The sequence below is a fragment of the Balaenoptera physalus genome, assembly GCF_965194825.1.
Source record: "Balaenoptera physalus genome assembly, chromosome: 3".
Classification (NCBI taxonomy): Eukaryota; Metazoa; Chordata; class Mammalia; order Artiodactyla; family Balaenopteridae; genus Balaenoptera; species Balaenoptera physalus.
The window spans coordinates 63,965,850-63,987,796 of NC_138890.1; the positions used below are offsets into that span (position 1 = coordinate 63,965,850).

Sequence of the window (21,947 nt, forward strand, 5' to 3'; positions counted from 1 at the left end):
TGGGAGGAGAGGGGTCTTAAGCAGATGAATGGTCCTTCGTCGGTAGAAGCTGAGTGGGATTTAGGTCAAAACAGAGCTCCCGTCCCCTCACCTCCACCTTTGGTGGGCTGGACCAGTAGCCTGACATCTTCCCCATTTCTAGGGGGACATTCTGTGGGAAGGATGCACACCCCAAATGCCTATGGGATGAGCCCCTTCAGCGGGCTCATCTCACCAAAATCTCATCTGTCCTTGCAGGCGAACTGAAGGAAATCAAGCAAGATATCTCCAGCCTGCGCTATGAGCTTCTTGAAGAGAAATCTCAAGCTACCGGCGAGCTGGCAGACCTCATCCAACAGCTCAGTGAGAAGTTTGGAAGGAACTTAAACAAAGACCACCTGAGGGTGAACAAGGGCAAAGACATTTAACAGCCTGCATCGGCACCTGTGACTTCTACCAGCATTCCAAGGCCAGGTGGGATGCCCTGGCCACCAGCCCTGGTGGGGAGGGGCCTGGGCCACTCCTCTAGGACGCTAAGGGGACCAACTGGCTCTGTCCTGACCAGCCTTGCTGACATCTGCAGCCCAGTGGCCTGCCTGGACCCAGAACTGTTGTGAATCTAGGCTGTTGGGTGAGAAACTAGACCACAGGAGGAGGGGAGGAAGTGACCCCCCTGATGCATGTGACACCTTCAGTCCAGTCACAGTGACATAGGTCCCTGTGAGCAGCGCAGGCAAAGGCCATCTCGGATGCACACTCGTGCCCTCCCACTGCACACGGACTGCTGAGCTGTCTGCATCCAGGAAGCCAAACCACCTCATCCCATGCAGCCCTGCTCACTCCCTCCCCGCCACCCACACACATCCAAAGGAACTGGGAGGTGACCTGTGATCTATTCTTAAGTGCCAGATGAGAACACAGATAGCCTAATAGCAAAATCGCTCTATTTGTTTATATAAAAAAAGGTTTAAAAATCCTAAATCAAAAATTGTACTGTAGGTAGCACTGTTCAGAGAACAACGACAAAATCCAAATGATGTATTTTTACCTTTATTAAAATTATCTTGTATTTACTATTTTTACCTGAAATGGAAAGAAATAAAATTACCTCATAATAGCCTGGGGAGCCTCTGTGGATGCGCTGCCCTCCTGTTGTCCTGCGTCCTCTCTGGAGGTGGCCTTGGGCATCTGCTGCTCCGGGAGGAGAATGAGCAAGTGGGAGGGGGCAGGTACCAACCATGGGGGTCACGCAGCCAGGACCCCCACCTCCAAGCGTCTCCTCCTGTCCCCAGACATAGTGACCCCAACCTCCCCAAGGTCAGGAAGGAGGCAAAGGAAATGGTGAGGGAAGCGGAACATTTTCTCCCGTCCCACCTCTCCCGCTCTCCCCCTGAGTGGCAGGGGAAGGGGAGCCTGATGAAAAGGAGCCTAAAATCTTTCCGGTGGGGCCTAGGTGTGAGTAGGGAGCGCAGCCACCAGAGGGCGCCCCAGTCCCGAGCAACGCCCATTCTGAGCGGGCTAGAGAAGATGCCGCTGGGCCCCAAGGATCACTTACTAGTAACACCGGCTGGATGTGATGAGTGAGCACTTGCTGTGTACCAGGCACTGTGCTGAGGGCTCTGCATGCATCAGTCCACTGAACCATCACAGCAACCCTATGAGGAGGAAGAGGATCAGGTCATAAATTCAGATGCCTTGCAGACAACCTGGATGGGCCAAACAGGTGTGTATATGAGCGTTTCCCATATGCATATGTATGAGGAGACTTGTGTTTTGTGATATGCAGTATATCTTCAGAGATAAAATTGTTTACTTAACTCTGCTCTAAGAAAAGTGCAGATCAACTGGGGTGATAAACAGAACTGAATTGGTCCCAGCATTGAGGTGGCGGGAAGAGGCCCTGACACCCCAGACAGCCACCCCCTACCTAAAGCGGGCATAGACGCCAAGCCCAGCTAATCGTTGCCGTAAGGAATGCAGGCCCAGTTTTGCCAAATCTTCCCCATTTCTAGGGGGAAAAAAGCCCACATTTGTTGGGCCTTGGCAGCCAAGATGGGTGACTGGAGAAGCTGCCCTGAAATGTGACTCCAACCCAGGCCTTCCTGGCACCGGTACCCAGTGCTCAGCAAGAAGGAAGCAGAGGCGTCCGACAGGGATCGGGGGCACATGTATGTGCAGGGGGCCTTACGGATGTAAACTCTGGTCCAGGAGATTTTCCCCTGGGGTCTATGTGAGGGTCCATGGATGGATTTCAAAGAACCTGCAAATCCTGAAGTGCCCATCAAATTGTGAGCTTGTCCTTGTGAGGGTGCGTTGTTACGGAGAGAATACCTGCAGCTTTTCTCAAATGCTCATCCATGCTCCACCGCCCCCACCCCCAAAAGCCTGCAGAGGATGACTGAATCCCTTCAGCAGAATTTCCCGAGTCCCTTGCTAAGTATTGGGGATGAGACACATATGTGTCCAGTGGGGGATAAATTAACTACTCTTCCCACAAAACACATCAGCCTCCCTAACCAGGGGACAAGTTACCAACACTTGTGGAAGATTTCCTTTCAGATCCCTCACTTATCATCATCAGAATGCTAATAAACATTTCTAAGATGCATTATTCAATTTCCCTATCTGCCTTCTACCAGAGGCAGCTGGCAACCCTATTTTTCAAATCCTGGGGTGCCCTTTTCCTATCAAACCCAAGTCTCCAATTTGCCCCTTAAGGAGATAAAGGAAAACAAGTCCCACTAAGTAACTGAAAACTAGGAACGAAAACTAGCAGCATCCGTTAGGCTCTGGCTGCCACATCTTGGGGGGTGACGGTAGTCCAGGAATGGATTCATGGCTGCCAGAGGGATGTGGAGGAGGGGAGGGACGTCTCTTTCATGGAACGCTGTTGGAGAGGCCTTGGAACTGAGGGCTGGCAGAGCTGTCAGCCTGGAGCCGGGGGCAGGCACTTAGTGGTTTTCCAGGCACTGACAACCTCCCTCACTTTCCCCCATTTCCTTGGCTCCTGTGGAATTAGCCAGGCAGGAGAAGCAGTTCTTGGAGAGACGAAACAGGAGACAGAGGAATGGAGTCTGGGAAAGGCACAAGTACAGAGAGGGGGAGGAGAAAGGGCCCAGGCCCTCCCAGACTCACACTTCCCAAAGCACCCGATCCGTCCCCTCGCAGCCCTCTACACAACAGTCATTATTTAGTCTGTAACTTTAGTGTATGCTTGTAACCTGTCTCCCAGTGCTTGTGGGGCTCCGGAGAGGCGGCCCTGTCCAGGTTGCTGGGTAACCAGTGGTTAAGCAGCAAAGTCTCCAGTGACTTGTCACCTTCTGATGGTTCCTAGTAGGACCTGACAGATCCTAGGAACACTTCCTGGGCAAAACCCCCCAATTAGTACCCAGAGCTATTTCTGAAGGAGGAGAGCTCACACACTTGAGAAAACACAGCCGGCCTCCTCTGCCCATCACAGAGCACCTCCCTCCGTCCCAAGGAGGCCCAGGAGACAAAACACTGGCCAAAGCAGCCCAGGCCGAAGGAGATTCCCTAACCTGGGTGCGACTCTGCAAATGTTCCTCCCAGCGGCCGCAGGCCTGGGAAGCCCGTGACAGACACCTCCAGGTCTGCTTGCCTCAGGGAGGCTGAGACACCTCGTCCCACTCAGGAGCTCAGCCTCCGTTGTCTGGTTAAAAATAAGCGGCCTCACGGCCTGTCACTCCTGAAAGCACTCATTAATGCTTCTGTAAAGGGTAGAGCCTGAGGCTCTGGGGGGCTGACAGGAATTAGGAGTTTTGATCCCACTGTGGCAGGGAGGCCACGCCCCATTCTATGTTTATCCCATCCCTTCCTCTTATCCCTTGAAGGGTGATCTACTAGAGAGAAGGGACGCCAGGAGAAGCACGCGGACGTCAATCAACCCAGGCTGGTTAACTAGGCAGCAAACCCCCTTCCGCCCTCTCTGCAGACACAGCAAGCTTCCGAGGTTCCCCAGCCTCGAGCAGAGGCCGCCTGGCTGGCTCTTCCTAGGTAAATGAGCCGGGTTTCTCCCTCTGCTTTCCCACCACGGTCAAGCCACAGGGATGTCCCATGCCCTTTACCTCAGGGAAAAAATGACAGAGATGCAGGGAAAAAAGAAAGGTGTCTAGGTCTTGGGTTCCCAAAGGCCTGAGCCTTTAAAGAAGAGAGAAGATTGAGGAAAGAATCAAAACGTTTGAAAGAAGCGGTGTTTGAGGAGCTAGGGCTCTCCCCTACCCAGCCCTGCTTCCCTCAGAGGGGGCGGGAGAGGGATAGGGGAGGAGGCGGGAGAGGGATGGAGGGGAGGGCCTGAGAGCTGAGAGGCCAAGGCAGCCTGGCCCTGCCTGTGGAGGAAAAGTGCTCAGGGCCATAGAAATGGGACCACAGCTGGAAGGCCAGGTCCTCACCCAGCCGCCCTCCGTAGGCATCCAGGGAGGCAGGAGGAGGAGGGGGAAGGATGGGGCTCCCCGGAGCAAGCGGGACAGGCGTGGAGGGCACTCTCATTACAGTACGATTAAAAAGTGCGGATTCCACGTCCTCAGAACGTCTGCATCAGGAATAACTGGGCCCAACGAGCCCATCAGCTGTGCCCACTGACAGACGAGGCCGCGGGTCCCGTGGCACTGACCCCACACACTCCCAGGCCAGAGGCCTGCCGTCCCAGCAGTGCGCTGGGGAAGCAGAAGGCCAGAGAAGGCCTTGTATATGCAAATAAAAGCGTGCCAGGACCCGTTCAGGTGTCTTGAGTGCAGACTCAACACTCACAGGGTAGATAGCACTGCAAACTGTGCCGCTTCCACCCCACCACCTCCAGGGCCCTGTGTGCTCGTGGATAAAGCAGAGGAAGGCAGGGCAGGCAGGAGTGGGGCGGGGGAGGGCGTGGGCGTGCAGGCTTTGTACTGGCTGTGACCCCTCTTTGGCTGGAAACAGATGACACCCCAACCGCAACACAACCTACCAGAGTACCCCGTGCCCCTGAAACCAACACAGCCCCAAGCCGGGCGATCACATGCCTGCCCTGAGATTGATATCTATGTTCACACTGAGAAAGAGAGATCTTTTTTTCCAGTAGGGTTGCTGCACAAGGGAATGTGAATCTGGGACACCAGTAGACCCCTCCCTGCCACACAGACAGGCTGTCTGCAAATGAGGTCACAAATGAGAAATTAAGGAGAGGGAAGAAGTAAAGTTCGGAGGGGAGTGGGGAGAGGAGAAAAATAGAGGGATAGGAAAGAGAGGAAAGGTGGAGAGGGGAGCTGTGCCACATTCTCACCCCTGATGCCCTTCTTCCTGAAGCTCTTCCTGCATCTGAGGAACTGTTCCAGAAGCCTTCTCAGCTTTGCTGCCAAATAAAGTCTCATGTTTGTTGATGCTAGTTTGCATTGGGTTTCTGGATGTCATTTACATCCTCAGAATCCTGATGAACACAGAAATGACTCTAGGACTTATTTGCCCCATCCTCCCCCTGGGGCTGTTTTGCATTTCTGTAGTTAGGTGAGCAAGGACCAGAAACTGTCAGGGTTATTCTTCTTGAGACTCTAAAGAAGACACGGTGGGTGATGGTATCAAGCTGGTTAAACTGTTCAAGAGTGAATCCACAAGACGCTGGACATACTGGCTGCTCTGGGGCCCAGGTGATGGGTGCAGCTCAGGACCGGGAGAGGACTCTTCTCCGTGATCCGCCCAGGCTCCAGTTCTGGAAGGATCCAGAATTGGCACCCTGGGCACGTCTGTGATGGACAGTGGTCCCAGTGAGGCACCTCTCAACAGCTTTGCCGGCAGTTAGTAGTGGGGAGACCAAGGGGGGCCAAAGCAGAAAGCGGGACAAGGCAGCGGGCATAGTGACTACAGTTATCACCCTTGTTTGGGGGGCTAACCACTCAGAAACCCCCAAAATAACGAGCAGTCTGAGGATAACCAATTTCTGGCTGCTGAAGTTCCTGCTGTAAATAGGAGATGTAGCCTTACTTGTAGGTGCAGGCTGGTGAAGTGGACTATTCAAGTTACGTAAATATCAATACAACTCAATATTGGATTTGGGGGACTTGTGCTGCTTTCGGTGAGCTTAGGTCATTGAGAGTAGCATGAATCCCAGCAGCTGTACCAGTGACCCATAGGGTTTTCGGACTGGTGGTGCTGGGGGAGCAGTGCCCACCCCAGACCGGAGCTGGGTCAGTCTCCTCGAGGCAGGAAGTAACTCCTGATCACTTCAAGGATAGAACAGAACAGAGCCCCAGGGTTTCACTCTCAGCTCCAATCAATCACAAGACAGACACCCCAGCAAACCACAGCCTCTGGTGGCTCCCCAGCCTGCAGAACTAAATTAGAAGCCCCCAAGGCCTGTGGAGCCCGGCTGAAGGTGAATGTTCTGAGAGCCTAGCGGCTTTTTCAGACACGTCTTCACGTAAAGATGCTCACAGCGTCATCCCTGTCTGTAACAAGCAGCATGAACAGAATGTGTATTCTGAGCCTCAGCAAAGGCCATGGGGCTGGGGGGCCAGAGTGTCTCATGATATCCCCCTCCAAAGACACACGGACGTGTTCCTGCGCCCTGGGACTTCCGAGCCTCCAGGTGAACGGCTGCAACGCAGAGGTGAGCGATTTCCATTGTGCTGAGGCTGCAGCGAGAGGCTGGTACAGATCAGTATTCTAGTTACTCTGGACACATCCTCAATTTTTCTCCCAAAGGGTAGAAATACCATTTTGCTGATTCTTAAAGACGCTCCAGTCTGTCCTCTCCCTGCATACACACATATGACATGAAAGATTCAGCCTGAGGTGAAACAGAAGGGACCTCTTCCAGAAGACAGAGCCGACGGTTTGAGACAAAAGCCCAGATGTGTGAGGAAACCAAGGGGACTGTCACTCCCCACACAGCCCAGGTGCACATCTACCCACAGGGTCCCGGGCCAGGTGCCCTCAACTCTGAATAGACCCGAGGCATGCCGAGACCCCGCTGGTCACCCCTGGTGCCCACCACTTGGTCAGAGACATGAGGAGAGGGGTTTGGAGGTGAGAATGGGATCTGGCTCCCAGCACTCTCCAGCCAGAGGAGGCAGGGCCCCCCCCACACACTGTCACACAGGTCCCCTGGCGGCAGAAAACTGAGGCAACGCAAGCAAATGTGAAGAGTGACAAGGTCTGTGGCGCCATCTTCATGGAGCCTGGGAGGCTGTGCAGGGGCCCCCACAGGCCTCTCCGGAGGCCACCCCCAGAAAGAGAAGGCCAGAACTGACGTGCAAGAGGCAGCATGCGTGTGCAGCTGTGCTACTGCAGAAAGTAATAGAGAAACTGCTTACCTGCCAGGCCTCTGAGTCTCCTCCGTACAGGCTGTGGTCGCCCAGGGACAGAAGCCACCGTTGGCACAGAGCATAGGAGCAGGGGGGTCTCCGGAACTTCCCCAAGTCACACCCCAGGCCTCCAAGCCCAGCAACACTGGTGCCAGTGGAAAGAGAGCAGGTAAACACAAGCCTGGCTGCTGCCCTCTTCTATGATGTATGGGGGTGACTTCCCAAGAAAGAAAGTGAGGTTGTGGGGAATTAGCACATCAGGGGCCCCCAGGACGCATGCCTCTGGGGTCGCCTGCCTTTGCTTCTTCCCCTCCCACGTGGACACTAGGCTTGGTCCTGTGACTCAGGGGGCCCAGCTGGGCACCAGCAGTGGCTCCGTGAGCATGGGCTCGTCCTCGTGGTAGGCGGCTGCTACATCGTGGAGAAGCTCGGCTGCACAACTCACTGTGCAGACGCCGTGCGGAGAGAAACCTGGGAGGATGAGAAGCCTCTGGTCCTTTCCAGTGGAGCCAAGCTCCCAACTGAGAGCAGCCTCGGGAGCGGGTCAGCCACGGGGAGCAGAACCGCCCAGCTGAAGCCTGTCAACCACAGAATCACGGGAAACAATAAAGTGTTGTTTTAAGACTCTAAGTTTTGAGATGGCGTCTCACCCAAGCGGTAGATAACTCAAACAAAGGAACCGAAGCATGGTGCCCCCCACCGGAGGAGAGGAATCTTACCCATTCACCCCAAGAGGATGACTTACTCCTGGGGCCTCAACCAACAGCCCAAGAACGCAAGTCAGCAAGTGTTAATGAAGCCACAGTGTGGGTTCCCATCTACCCAGGTCAGCTTTGCTCCACCTGGGAAGAAATCCTGTTTCTGTCCACCAACAGAAACCAACAAAACAGCTCTGGCCATCTTGTGGAAGGAGGCAGGCTTTGCTGAACAAGCTGAATGCAGCCAGTCAACAAAGCCAAGCCCTCAGCTGGGAGTGGTTAAGTAGATTTGTGAGATTTTTAATAAGCGTGGTGGGCAGTACAGAGACGGATGTCACAAGACAATCAGTGAATCATTGCCAAGCAGGCACAGATAACCCTCCCTTCGATTCCCAGCCTTACAGCTCTCAGAGCACTTTCACATCCCTTATCTCACTTAATTAAAACAACAACCCAGCCAGGTGGGCAGGGCAGGATTTGTTATCCTCTTTGCATAGAAAGAGTTTATGCAATGCAAGGGTCCCATTGAGTGGAAGTTAACCCCCGGGGCCCCTGAGCCTGGTGAACGGGACTGGGTGCAGGGTGGGTGCCCATGGACACAGGTGAATGGGAGGGGTGCCCTTCGGCTGGACAACATGTGTAGAAGCCCTGTCCTGGGAGGCAGCCTGGTGCAGGAGGGACAAGCCTTTCAGGGCATTTCTCAGTGCAGTCCTAGGACTCCCTGCCTCAGAATCCCCGGGGACACTTGCTGATAATGTAGATTGCCAGACAGGGGGTGGAGCCTAGGAATCTACATTTTAAGATGCTCCTGATGGTCGACTGTATTTGGACACCATTGCTACAGAAGTCCCCTTGCCAAACAGTACAGTTATCAAGTTGCTTGACTGATGGGCACTCGTGGTCTAGTGCTCTTGCTAGCTCTCTTGTCTTCACCAAGGTGAAGTTTTGGAAGGATGTGTAAAATTTGGACATGTAGAAAAGATGGGGGATAAAGAATTGGAGGCAAGAAAAAAAGTAGGGGTGGGCAGTTCAACCCCACTCTATCCTATGCTGCATAACCATTATCAAACAGCATCATTATGAAGTGAAAACACGGTAAAGGGACTGGAAACACTAACAGGGGCTGGGGTAATAACATTCTCCAGGGATGGCCTTGTTTGGATTTGGTGTCCTGTTTCTTGGAGGTGAGGAAATGTCATGCCTGCACGGGGGCACAGGCAGAGATCCCTCTGTCCTGGGATCTTAGGGCTCACCTGGAGTCAGAGAGCAGAGCCCTGAGCAGACAACCTGCCCCAGTGAGGACAGCAAGCTTCCTGGATGTCCTGGCACTGGATCACCTGGGAGGGACCCCTCATCCCTCCATCTCCTCCATCCCCAGCAGGCAGGTTCTGCCAACAGAGATGGGAGCTTTGGGGAGCGGTTTGGGGAGAACGGGTACCATAAGGGGAAACAGACCCAGTCCCTGGAGAACGCTACCCCACGGCCCAGCAACCCTTGTGGGGCAGTGCAGGACAGTCCCTTACTTGCCTGGGCCGGTGAACTCAGGACCCCACCGAGCTGGATGGGGGATTGTCATTTCTCAAATGCCCTTAACACCCCCATGCATCTTCTTGTTTTCCCTCTTTGGTTGCAGCTGAGATGTTGAGAAAATCCACTCAACACTGTATCTGGCGGAGTGTCATTTTAAAGGCTTTCTCAAAGAAGGGCCAGATGATTCCCAGTCATCCGGCCCACTTCTCCCGTCCAGCAGAGAGAGCCTGCAGGAGCCTGCAGGCAGCCTCCTTAGGGAGTGGTGGGAAAAGCCCCTTCCCCAGCAGTACTGAGGGGCAGGGACCACGTATGACGCTCCAGAAGAAACCTTCTCAGATGGAGACCCCCTAACTTCTGACCTGGGAGCCTGAGCCGCAGGGGAGGAACAGGTCAAATCTCTTGTGCCTCAGCATCAAATGGCAATGCTAATGTAGTTTCTAATTTCGGTTTTAAAATGCCACTTAAAGGACAGCTTCAGTTCTCTCACTTAAAACTTTTTTTTAAATAATCACATTTCCTCATGAATCAGGCCATGGGCATATTTGTCCCTCCCTCCCTGTGAAGAACTGACAGAGCAAAAAGGACATTCTCTCAGGTTTCTTCATGTGAATCAGCACATTCTTTAGCACCAATGTGCTGCTGCTTCAGTCAGGGGGCCTTTCTCTGGTCTGACCCCACATCCATGGTCCCTTCTGCTCGTAGCCTCTGACCAGGATCCGGACCCTGTCACTCCCCATGGGAGAAGATGACACCACCCAGAGGCAGAGGCAGAGGAAGAACAGGGAAGAAATGAGAGCTGTCCCCCGCGACACCCAGATCCTGCCCGAGCAGGTGTGGAGCAGGGCTCATTGGCTGCAGGGAGGGACTTCTCCAAAATTAAGATAATTGGGATCCCTAGGAGTTTTATGAGAGAGAAACCAAGTTGTTTTTTGTTTTGTTCTGTTTAAACTTTGGAAGAAAAAGAAAACATAATTTTCCTTTATGGAAATCAGGAATAATCTTTTAGGAATAATTTTCTAATTATTCCTGAAAGAATATGCTCCAAAATTGTGTAAACTTGGATTTTCCTCCTCTTTCTAGTCAAGGATGGAAATCCTCCCCTACATGGTAAGTATACGTGGGCAGGGGGGTGGGGTAGGAAGGGTGTTGTCAGAGGATGTCTCTCCTCTCCCACCTCCTGTTAACTTGGGAAGTGACTTTGGGATTTGTGCCCATGAAGACAGGGTCTGCAGGAAGCCCAGACCAGCGACCAGGGGGCCCATCACAAAGGAAGAGTCTTCTCTAGAGGACCAGGTTTGCAGGCTTGGCCTGGTCCTTGGGATGGGAGGTGAGTAGGGAGGCATGCCTGTCCATGCAGGGCCTGGACTCAACCCCTGAGAGGGGAGTCAGGCCTCTAACTTCCCACCCAGGACCCCAGCTCTGGAGCAGAATCTGGAGGCAGAGCTGCAGTTCCCCAGCCTCCCCACAGGCTGCCCAGGGGCACCCTCTGGGGGTGGCCAGGAGAAGGATGTATTGAAGACAAGAGTTGGTGACATGCCTCCATGCAGGTCCCCAATCCTAGAGTTTCCTGCTGACTCAGACCAAGTCTTTCTAGCTGGTGCTGCCCTCTGGCCATGGGGGTGGGTTACAGGTCGCCTGAGCCATCCCTTATACCTCCCAGGTAGAGGTTCAGCCATACCTGAACCAAAGGAAGGCTGAGCCTGATGGCCCTTGCCATTCCTTCCTTTGTGGCAGGTCCCCTGCCCCTACTGTTCCCCACCCCCCCATATCAGGCATCCCAGACAGAGTTGGAAGCAGGACCAGCCCTCGGTTTGTCTGTCCTTGGGACCCCTCAGCTCACAGATCTGGGTCAGTAGACAAGGAAAGACCTTTTCCCCCCATCTCAAACAGGCTGGAGCCAAAACAGGTATCTCTTATCAAGACCCACAGCTGTGTCACATCTTCTGGTCAGGCCCTCATTTGAGCCTTAAAGGGCTTTGGGTGGGAACAATAATGGAGGCTGGCAATCAGGAATGTTCTAGAATAACCCGCCAGACTGAAAGGGGGAGCACCATGCGAGCCCACGTGCTGACGTCTGGACATTCCAACCTGTCTGCTTCAATGTCCTGTCAAATCCCTAGCAGGGGATGGAAGAAGAGTGAAACTAAATTGTTACTGCTTGCCTGCGGGGTTTGCTCCAGGATGACGTTAATTGTCTCCTTTACCCTTGTTAATATTTTCTCAGTAATGACCAAATACTATTTTTACAACCAGAATAAAAATCAAGGGGAATGAGTTTCATTTTAAAAAGGTCAGTGGGAGCCACTGTAGGTCACTGACTCGGGAAGTGACCTAAGGATAACAGGTTCCCTCTGGCAGAGGAACATGTTCAGGATGGATCCAGCTGGGTTTACGGTGAGGCAATGAAGCTTAAGCTTCAGGCCCCCCCCAGCTCACGTTGACCTGTCATGTGTTTAAAAAATTTGCAAAAGCAACAGCTAAGGGCTTCCCTGGTGGTGCAGCGGTTGAGAATCTGTCTGCCAATGCAGGGGACACGGGTTCGAGCCCTGGTCTGGGAAGATCCCACATGCCGCGGAGCAACTGGGCCCGTGAGCCACAACTACTGAGCCTGCGCGTCTGGAGCCTGTGCTCTGCAACAAGAGAGGCCGCGACAGTGAGAGGCCCGCGCACTGCGATGAAGAGTGGCCCCCGCTCGCCGCAACTAGAGGAAGCCCTCACATGGAAACGAAGACCCAACACAGCCAAAAATAAATAAATAAATTAAAAAAAAAAAAAAAGCAACAGCTAAGACTATTGTTTTCCACTACAAATTCCCCCATCACACTTTTCCTCGGGTTGGGTGGCGCTGAAGGGACCGTGGAAACTCGGGCAATCCGGCTGAGAGGAGGCCAAGTTGGAGACACATTTCCTCCAAGTGTTAGCGCATGTAACTAAGTGGTTTCCAGTTACTTTAGAGGTGAGGTACCGCCAGCCCTCCACTGGGGATCCCAGGAGAACTCCCACCACTTCAGCTCACAGGTGTCAGGACACGAAGGTGCAGGGTCAGAGGGGGGACCAGATACGGAGCTGTCACCAAACACCGGGTACCAAGGAATGTGGCGATGGAAGGAAACTATGGTTTGAATCGTATGGCCCCAGAAGCCAGTCTGGATTGTTTTCCTGTACTTTGCATCTTGGTCAGCTTTTTAAAATGTGTCATTTATTTTGATTCTTTCTCATGCTAAATAATTATTTACTTTAAAACCTAATTTTGTGCTGTTGTTCTCAGAGAGGGCCCCTAAGGTGCAGGAGCTGCAGGCTCCACAAAACCTGCATCTGCCCCTAAGGATGGACCACAGGGCACAGTGCAGGGCAGGGGGCTCAGCACCTGGGCCGTAGCAGCCCCTGCGGCAATGCCGACGGCAATGAGAGGACACACGTGAACTTTATACCACTGACCACAGAAACAAAGCACTGGCTTTGAGGGGGTCTGGCTGAGACCCAGGGCTCTGACCTTAGCCCAGACTCAAAACCCAAGGGTGCAACTCTCACCCTCGGAAGACTCTGGATCTGAGGCACCCAGTCAAAGCCATCAGTAAATAGCTGGAGACTGTGGGGGGGCGAGGCCAGAGAGGAAAGGATACCAGGGGCTGGGGGCGAGGAGGCGGGCTAGGATTTAGAGGTGAGTCTGGCTAGGATTTCAACCCCTGGTAGCTATCCCTTCCTTCAGGCCTCAAGTGCCCCGTGTGAAAGGTCACCAGCCCCAGCAGGGGAAAGATCATGCTACTCTTGACCACCCTCTGAGCCCAACTCCGCACAGCTGCATACATCCTGCCTGATGGGGCTCTTCTGACAGGCCACCCACTGGTCTGAACGAGACATTTTTAGTTTGTGGTGCTTCCTACCAAGTCCTTCCTACGCCTCTCCTCTTAGAGGTGTCAGACCCACACTGTTACCTGGAGGCTCTCCCAGCGTACTCCAGCTCCCACACCTTTTATCCTCGACAGGCATTTCTACCAGTAAATCTCTTGCATGTGCTTCTCAGAGGACCCAAACTGACACAGGACCAAACTGGATTTTTTTCTCTTGCCATCATCAGAATAATTAAAGCTGATTATAAGACATTAACTTTCGCATTGTGTGATTCGATGATGTTTAATGCCGTACCCACGTGCCATCTAAAATAATCCTGCATCCCACTTGATGTATGCATACCAAACCTTAGGCAATTCAATCCAAAAAGAGCCAGCTCTTCCTGAGTGAGTTCCTTTGCCCTGGCCTCACCACCAAGTCCCAGACCTTTGCGTGAAGTAGTTCTCCAGCATGCCACAGATGGGGTGGGTTGGGGGGCCTCTTAATTGACTGAACATACCCCCACCCTGCCTTGCTGCCTGTCACCACTTCTGGGCCCCAGGCATCCCCTCTGGCTCTCAGTGTCCCTCCAAGTGTAACCTCACAGGCCAGGTACCCCCTGCTTTGATACAGGGACCAGAGGGCCCCAGCCAGAAGGCCAGGTACCCCTGAGCCTGGCTACCAATCTCAAACAACAGTCCTGTTCCTTTTGGCATATGCTGGCTCCATCCCAGCTTCTGCCTCCTTCCCACTCTTGGCCAGAGCAGTGGCCTGTTCCTTAGCATGCAACGACCCTACTCGTGACTCCACCCAACACCCGGTCAGGCCCAGGCAGCAGCAGGAGTGCAGGTTCACCTTCATGCAAACCCCTGTCCTTCCCACAGGAGGCTAGGTGATGGGGCCCGGGGGTGGCAATATGTCTCAGCAGCCTGCAAGCCTTGTGTCACTGGAACCCACCTGGCTGGAGGCCACACAGCTAAAGGGACTCAGAAAGGCAGGCGAGGTCACATGTCACTGAAACCAAAGAGAAGGATGTTGAGGCACTAACCAGTGAGACTTTGTCCAAAAAATGTCCAGAGTCACCCCATCACCAGAGCCAGAGCCAGCACCCACAGCCTGCACATCCAGGTCCCAGGCAGCCCGTGAATCACGCCACTGACTCTCCATCTCACCCCCTGACCTTAAGAGACCCACAGGCCCGTGGGATCAGAAGACAGAGGTGGAGACGCCCTTTCTGGGATTGGAGACCTTTTGTGAGCTCTTTCCTTCCAGAACCGTCTCTCCCTCACACCCCATCCTTTCTCCAGTTTTCCTGCTTCACAAACCAGACTGCAACCCCTCGAAAGCCCTGGCATGACCATTCTTCAAACCCACTGCTGTCTGCTTCCATTTGGAAAATCACTTCATTTCAGAGCCTGGGCTTGGCCTACTTGCTATTCAGTTCTTGAAATGGACATTGTAAAATGCAACCTTCAGTCACAAATCACTATGGTTGCCAAAGCCATCTGTACCAAACAAAAACAACACAAAACAACACAAAACAAAAAACACACACAAACCCAAACAAAACAAAACAAAAACATTGCCAAGGGTGATGGTTAAAATAAAAGTCTGCAAGCAAGGGCATCACCAGCATTCACAGAGGATGCAGAGACCACTCCACAGTGGTCGAATACGCACAGTACACAGGGAAACCCACGCCAGCAGCAATGAACTCCAACCTCAGACAGCAACACTTCACCGTTGATCTTCACCCCAGCCTCCTGGTGATGCTGAGTGCTTTAATAATAATTCCCCTAGTGAGCAGAAGAAACAAAAATAGCTGTACCAGTCACCAAGGGCCGGTGCAGCAGTTTATGAAATCCTGGGGCTGTAATGCTCGCAGTCTCCCAAGTTTCCATTAAACAGCTAACAAATGGCCCCATCGCGGCAGGAGAGGCACCCTTGCCTCGCCTCTCTTGGTCTCTCTGCAGACAGGCCAGCAGGGAGGGAGCGTGTGTCACTCAGCGACCACGTAATGGGGAAGAGGTCCCGCAGGGATCCCAGCCCTGTGACCTCTGCCTGTCAAAGCCAACCTCCAAGCCCCTTTATAATCTTTCCCGAGACTTAAATGTATGGGTACACAAAGCTTCCTAATGGAAGGTCGCTCTGGCTTGTGTAAAAAGCTGTGTAAACTTCATCTCTGCATTTACTCAGCACCAACCTTGTTTAATTTCCTGCCAGGGGATGTTCAGGGAACGTGACCATCCTCTCTGAACATCTTTTGGAAAAGAAACAGTGCCCTCCCACTTTGGGACCAAAAGACCCCCTAAAAAGGGTAAGATACCTCCTCCAAGTTTACCAAAAGGAAAGGCAGTTTGACCACACTCTCTGTTAAGTTTCTCACTAGAAAAAGCAGCTTAAGACTGAGTAGACGAGAACAGACTGCCAAGTCTGAGGCTCCCTGGCACCCCGACCCAGCCATGTGACCTTGGCAGGTGACACCACTTCTCGGGGTTGCAGCTTCCTTCTTGGGAAAATGGAGGTGCTAGTGTGTCTGTCTCACAGGTTGCTGTGAGCAGCAAGTGCTTGGCCTATGGAAAGAGGTGTGAACCGTGGCTACTAGAACTGCTCTAAATTGGAGGTGGCCCACGGTAGTGGTTCAGTGCGGACTCCGGAACCCACTGCCCGGGTTCAAGTCCCAGTTCCTCCATTCGCAGGCTGCAAGGCCTTGCAAAATGCAAGATGATGATGAAAAGTGGCAGCTCTGAGGAAGGAATGCGCATTGCCAGGGACCCCAGCTGCCGAGATTTCCCTGCCCCACCAGGAGCAATGGAGCTGCAGGGACCCTCCATCCACACCAAGCCCTCTGCAGACACCCCCTACTCTTTGCCCACTTCCTGGATGATCCCAGCACAAGTTTGGAACCCAAAATCACTTACCATAAACCCTTACTTTATAGCCCAAAAGGCTGAGGCCTGGCCCAGATTCCACTTAGGACCTCCCAACTGAGCCACCCAGCCTTCCTGCCACTGCCTGGTGTCTTACCTGACCTCATGCGCAGGGTAGAGAGGAAGCGGGGGTCAGCAGGGCCACCATGACTCCCCACACAAACATGGAGGAAGTTCCAGGCCAAACCACAAACTAAGCTACAAACCAAAAACATTTTGATGTTTTTCTTCATTGTATATATTTCAGATGGGCACAATCTTTAATGAAAAAGAAAATTTTAATTTTGTTTTACCTTAAAAAACAAACAAAAAACTCAAGACCCAGAGAGTTACCGACAGCAGGGGCTTCACCTGGATAAAATCGCCTCCATCCAATCCACATGCTGCCTCTCCCCTTGGCTGACAGTGTCCCTGAGGAAGCTTCTTCTGCTTTCACATAACATCCCTGGGATCCTTCTGGCTGAGTAAACTGCTATCCCAAGTAGCTCAGGCCTTCAGAGAAAGGGACTCTGCTCCTTGCCTGAGCAGCCCACATCCACGGCTGCTGCATCACTGTTACGTGGAGGCTGTCGTGTGCTAACACGGATGAGCCTTGCCCCTCTCGGAGCCCGCTTTCCCATCTGGAAAATGAGGAGTTGGCCTAAGCAGCAGCCGGGCACAGGGGCTCAGGGCCCTATGCCCTTGGAGCACACTGGGCAGCGCCCCGGGACCAAGGTGGGCAGATGGGGTCATGCTAAGTCCTGCCAGGTCCCGCTCTCCACCCCACACCCACACCCACACCCACCCCCACGCTCAGGGAGGCTCCCCACAGGCCTGTCCATGGAACTACAGGAAAACACTGAGGAGGGTCTCCGGAGCGTTTCTGCACCTCACTTAGCAAGCAGTCAAACTCTCTGTAGGGTCAGGACAGGCCCACAATTCAGTGTTATACAAAGAGCTTGCAGAGGTGTTTCTCCTGGGCTGAGCTGGGCTTTGCGGGAATGCGCTCTGGCCGAGGATGGCCTTGCACACCTTGCTTGCTCTTGTTAAGCCTGTGGGCAGGTGCGAGGCGCAGTGGGGAAGAGGCGAATAACGAGTTCATCTTCCCACAGGCTCCTGCAGCCGGTGCTTACCAAGTTCTCCCACATCCTGTAGCCCTTGATGGGGGAAGGAGGTGTGGGGGAGGGAGACAAGGCTGCGACCCTGGCTGACCCTGTAGGGGTCTCAGAGCTGGGACTAGGGTGAGGACTGAGGTACCCAGGGTGCAAAATGGAAGGAGGCACACTCCCTCCTGACCCTACACTTGCAGAACCTTGAGGGCAATTGCCTCCTTCAGCTTTGTGCCAGACCATGACAGTCCAGGGCAGTCAGTGCTTCTTGAAGAGTTCAGGGGCTGCGGTGGCCAGGCCACTGGTTCCCATTCTAATCTGGGGGGCTTGGAAAACTTCGCAAAGGAAGTGAAGAGTGTGGACTCCTGGAAAGGAGACACCCCCTTGCTCCTGCTGACTGCTCACCCCGTCCTGGCCACCAAGCCTTTGCCAGGGCTGCCAAGGGCAGGTGGGCCATTGCCAGTATCACGTCTTCCTCTCGCCCTCTGTGCCTGAGCAGAACAGGCCAAGTGCGCTGAGAAAGTGAGCTCATGGTGGGGAAGCATATGTGCCCTCAGCTAGAGAGGAGCCTGGGCCCACGGAACAAGCCCCAGCTTGTCTGGGAGCCCTCTGCCCTTGCCCAGGGCCTCCCTGCCCTCCCCAAACTACCCAGTTTTGGGACTGGGAGCCAACCAGGCTGTGCCGGGAGGGAGAATGTCCACGAGAACAAAAACAGCTATCCATGCCTGTCTGAGCCTGGTCTCTGAACCGGTTTGCTGTCCATACTGTCTCTATTTTGCGTGTGTCTCTGTTCACAGGTCTGTAATCGTCTCTTTGTCCGTCTGTCTTTCCATGACCCTGTTTTTCCTCCCTCCCTCTCTGTGTGTCCCTCTGTCCCTGAGTGATGTGAGGCCAGGCCGGGGGTGGGGGGGGGTGGGGCAGGGGTGCGGGATGGGGGGGAGGTGCATACCTGTCCTCTCTCGCTCTCATTGGTTCGCAGCCGCTCCCCGGGGACAGCTGCCGCCAGTCCCGCCCCTCTCCAACCCCCACCCCCACCCCCCGGACCTGGACCTGAGAGCGCGGGGCGCCTCAGAGCTCAGTCTCCAGCTAGAGACAGGAGCGCAGCAGCCGAAGCCAGCGGGGACAGGTTCTCCGCACACCCGGCATCTCAACAGGGACTCGAGGCTGCAGAATTGCTCCGAGACTCTGCGGCGGCAGCGCGGGAGGACGCGGAGGACTCCCCGCCTGCGCCCTCTGTGCACCCGGCTTCTGGCGGCGCCCGGCAGGGACCCCGAGCTGCGGCCGCACTCACGGCTCAGCTTTCGCCGCCGCCGCAGCCCAGGGGCGCCCCGGAGCCCGGAGCTCACCGGAGCTGGGGTCCGAGCTGAGAGAGCGGCCGTAAACCCGGGTCGCTGATTCGGGACCGCGGGTAGCGACGGCGAGAAACCCGAAAAGTCCGGGGGTCGCGGCCGCCGAGCCGTCCAGCTCCGAGCCGTGGGGTCCACCACCCCGCGGGGAGGGCAGCTGAGCGCGGCTGGCTACGGAGCGGCGGCGGCCCGGGGGCTCCGCGGTTCCGGCGACCCCGCAGGCACCTGGCTCGCGGTCAGTCACCCGTAGCGGGAAGAGCAGGGCGCGCCATGGAAGCGCGGGGCGGCGCCGGGCGGCACAAAGCGAAGTGAGGCGGCCGGGCCGGGGTCGGCGGCCCCGCGGGCCATGTACGGCGACGTGTTCAACGCCACGGGCGGCCCCGAAGCGGCGGTAGGCGGCGCGCTGGCCCTGGCAGCCACGGTCAAGGCGGAGGGCGCTTTGCCGCTGGAGCTGGCTACCGCGCGCGGAATGCGGGACGGCGCGGCCGCCAAGCCCGACCTGCCTACCTACCTGCTGCTCTTCTTCCTGCTGCTGCTCTCCGTGGCGCTCGTCGTCCTCTTCATCGGCTGCCAGCTGCGCCACTCGGCCTTCGCCGCGCTGCCCCACGACCGCTCGCTGCGGGACGCCCGCGCGCCCTGGAAGATGCGGCCGGTGTAGCGGCGGAGCCAGCCACGCCGGCAGGCGCCCGGTCCCGGTCTCGCCACCAGCAGTCGGTGTGAGCCAGGCAGGGTGCACCTGACGCCCCTGGGAACACTGCGCCCTGACCCCCAACACCCTTCCCGCCCTTGAACAGCACCCTGGGCGTCAAGGGAGTAGGAGGAGTTAGGAGGCTGCAGAGGGTCCCGATCCTCGTGGCCGCAGGGAACTAAGGTTCTGCTCCCCTGGAGGACTCTCTCTTCCCTGGACAGTGGGCCCAGCTTGAGGGGGGTGGCGGAGGGTGCCTTCCTGCAAGACGGCGCTCCCGCCCGGACAAGGGAGCCTTCCTCGCCGCCCGCTGACTTCCCTACTTTGCACACCCAAGGGGCAGGCGCTGTGAGCGCGCAACTACCCGAGCGCGCAGCCAGCCGGGGAGCTGCCTGTCCGGAGTCCCCGGCCCTGCGGCCGTCTTCCTGCGGCTGTTACCACCTCTCCCACTCTTTGGCACCGAGGGTCCCACTAGGATCTGACTGTGAACTCAGCCGGACTTGGGAATGATGGCTCTCGGAAGCTTCGTCCCCTGGGGAAGGAGGGGACGCGAGTTTCAATGGGTCCCGCCCGGGTCTGAGGACCCAGTTTTCTCTGCCCGCACGCGCAAACGGGAAGCCGGTCTAGAGGCGCAGGGTCTCACCTGCAGCACCCTGTGGTCAGGAAATAGTGTCCTTCATCTCCAGGGGCCGCATTTCTACAATAAAACCTCACCGAATTAGACCCAGTGCTGACGACGCTCTGGTCATTGGTTGCGCCTCTTGGGAAAGGGGGATAAAGGGCAGGGCGATCCTGAGCAGGCTGAGACCCAAGCGCAGCACGCCTCCCACCTCGCTGTGGCCCAGGTCAGTTTTAATGATGCTCGCTCCTCTCCAGCTCCACCCTTCCCCAGGGTCAGTCAGTTACTTGCTCTGGCAAGTGTCTTCCGAGTGGGTCTCAAAGAGGAATTGCTGCCTCATCTGCTGAAAAAAAAAAAAAAATTCCCTCTAATAGGGCTCCATGGAGTCCTTCCCTGTGGGGTGGTTCCTCCCACCTGGCATCCACTCCGTCGCTCTCAGAGCCTCTCTGGGCCTGAGCCCTTCCAGGAGCCTTTTCTGGACCAGAACCACCTGGTGAAGGAAGGACCTGAGGGTCAGGCGATGGGGGCAGCTGCTCAGCACTTCTGCCCAAGGTAGACAGGAGGCCAGCTCTGGAAAAGACAGCAGGAAAGCAATGGATGAATAAGCCCAGCTTGGAGGAGCAGATTTCAAAGAACCTGAGAGGGAATAGAAAGAATTGTGATAACCTTGACCATTTTCAAAGTTAATCTAATTCTAGGGAGAATTCTTTATGGTGGTTTAAAAGTTTCAGGAGTCACCTGGCTCATTAGGACACTGGAGCTTAGAGAATGTTTGACTAAAAGGAGATTTGGTAGATTATCTAATCGAGTAGTTTTAAACCATTTAGGGGTCACTCAGATTTTGAGAATCTGAAGAATACTAAGGATGCCTGTCTGGCAAAATGCATACAGGCACACAATTCTACAAACTTTTTGTGAGGGCTGACACTGAAACCCATCTAAGGACCCCAGCTGAGGCTGGGAAAAGACTTGCTACGGCTCCAGTCTCAGGCTAGGGCTCCTCACCACCACTTCTCAGCCAGTGCACAAGATCCCCTCCTGCTCCTATCCCATGAAGCAGCAGAGATGAGCAGCTGAGGGTTCATCTTGGGCTTGATTACCCATGTCTTGGAGAGCTAACACCAACCAAGCCCTAATGGAGCTAATTCTATGATAACCTCACAGAACAGTTTGGTTTTTGGAAATGTAGCCAAACCTTTCTAGCCTATAGTAATGGTAACACAGCTAATGCATGTGACCCTTGGTTGCAGAGAAGACTAAATGGAATAAGTTTTAAGGAGGTATGAGAGCCCCGGCTGGCATAATGAAATCACACACTGCTGATATGCGGGACCCTTCAGCTTTAGTCTGGGGGCTGTGAGGGGTAAGAGACTAATGTAGAGGCAGCGTATGCCTCCTCCACATCTCCCCATGGATAGATCTCAAGGCAGTACGCAGAGTGGTCAGAAGCACGAGCTCTGGAGTCTGTCTGGCTTTAAATCCCAGCTCCACTGCTCACTGGTTGTGTGACCCTGTGCAAATTACTTAATCTATCCTAGCCTGTCTCCTTATCTGTGAAATGAGTATTATATCACCTAGCTCTACAGGGTTGAATGTCAAATGACATAATCAGTGTAACATGCTAGCACTCAAATATTAGCTGTTATTGTAACTGAGCCTTAGGCTTGAGGCAGCACTGCCGAAGGGAGAAGCTGACCCACAAACAGGATGTGCTCTCACCACAGCTCTATCGTGACCACAAAAAAATGCGAGGGGGGGGATTATCAGTGGACTTCTGGCTTAGAGGTCACCTGAAGTTCCTGGACCAGAACCAGTTGAAGCCAGAGTGATCCAGGAGGCTCTTGGGATCCCTTAATACAATACTGTCCCAAGGCATCAAGAGGTTAAAGCTAAAAAATGCTAAGATGCAGACAACGTGGAAACCATCTTTCTGATGTCTCTACAAGGTT

The 21,947-nt window shown here is 54.5% G+C and overlaps 2 protein-coding genes across 2 annotated transcripts in view; both read left to right on the top strand.

The window, feature by feature from the left end:
* Nucleotides 1-4,229, top strand: part of LOC309657329 (short transient receptor potential channel 7) — a 59,479-nt gene extending 55,250 nt beyond the window's left edge. Inside the window, exon 8 of the mRNA XM_082454616.1 lies at nt 238-4,229. Within this exon, the coding sequence (XP_082310742.1) occupies nt 238-407 (170 nt within the window). The 3' untranslated portion in view covers nt 408-4,229. The remainder of the gene's footprint in view (nt 1-237) is intronic.
* Nucleotides 4,230-18,398: 14,169 nt separating this feature from the next.
* SMIM32 (small integral membrane protein 32) lies at nt 18,399-20,106 on the top strand. The gene has a single exon (XM_082454697.1). The coding sequence runs from the start codon at nt 19,041-19,043 to the stop codon at nt 19,350-19,352; it is 312 nt and encodes a 103-aa protein (XP_082310823.1). The 5' UTR covers nt 18,399-19,040; the 3' UTR covers nt 19,353-20,106.
* The last annotated feature ends 1,841 nt before the right edge of the window (nt 20,107-21,947 follow it).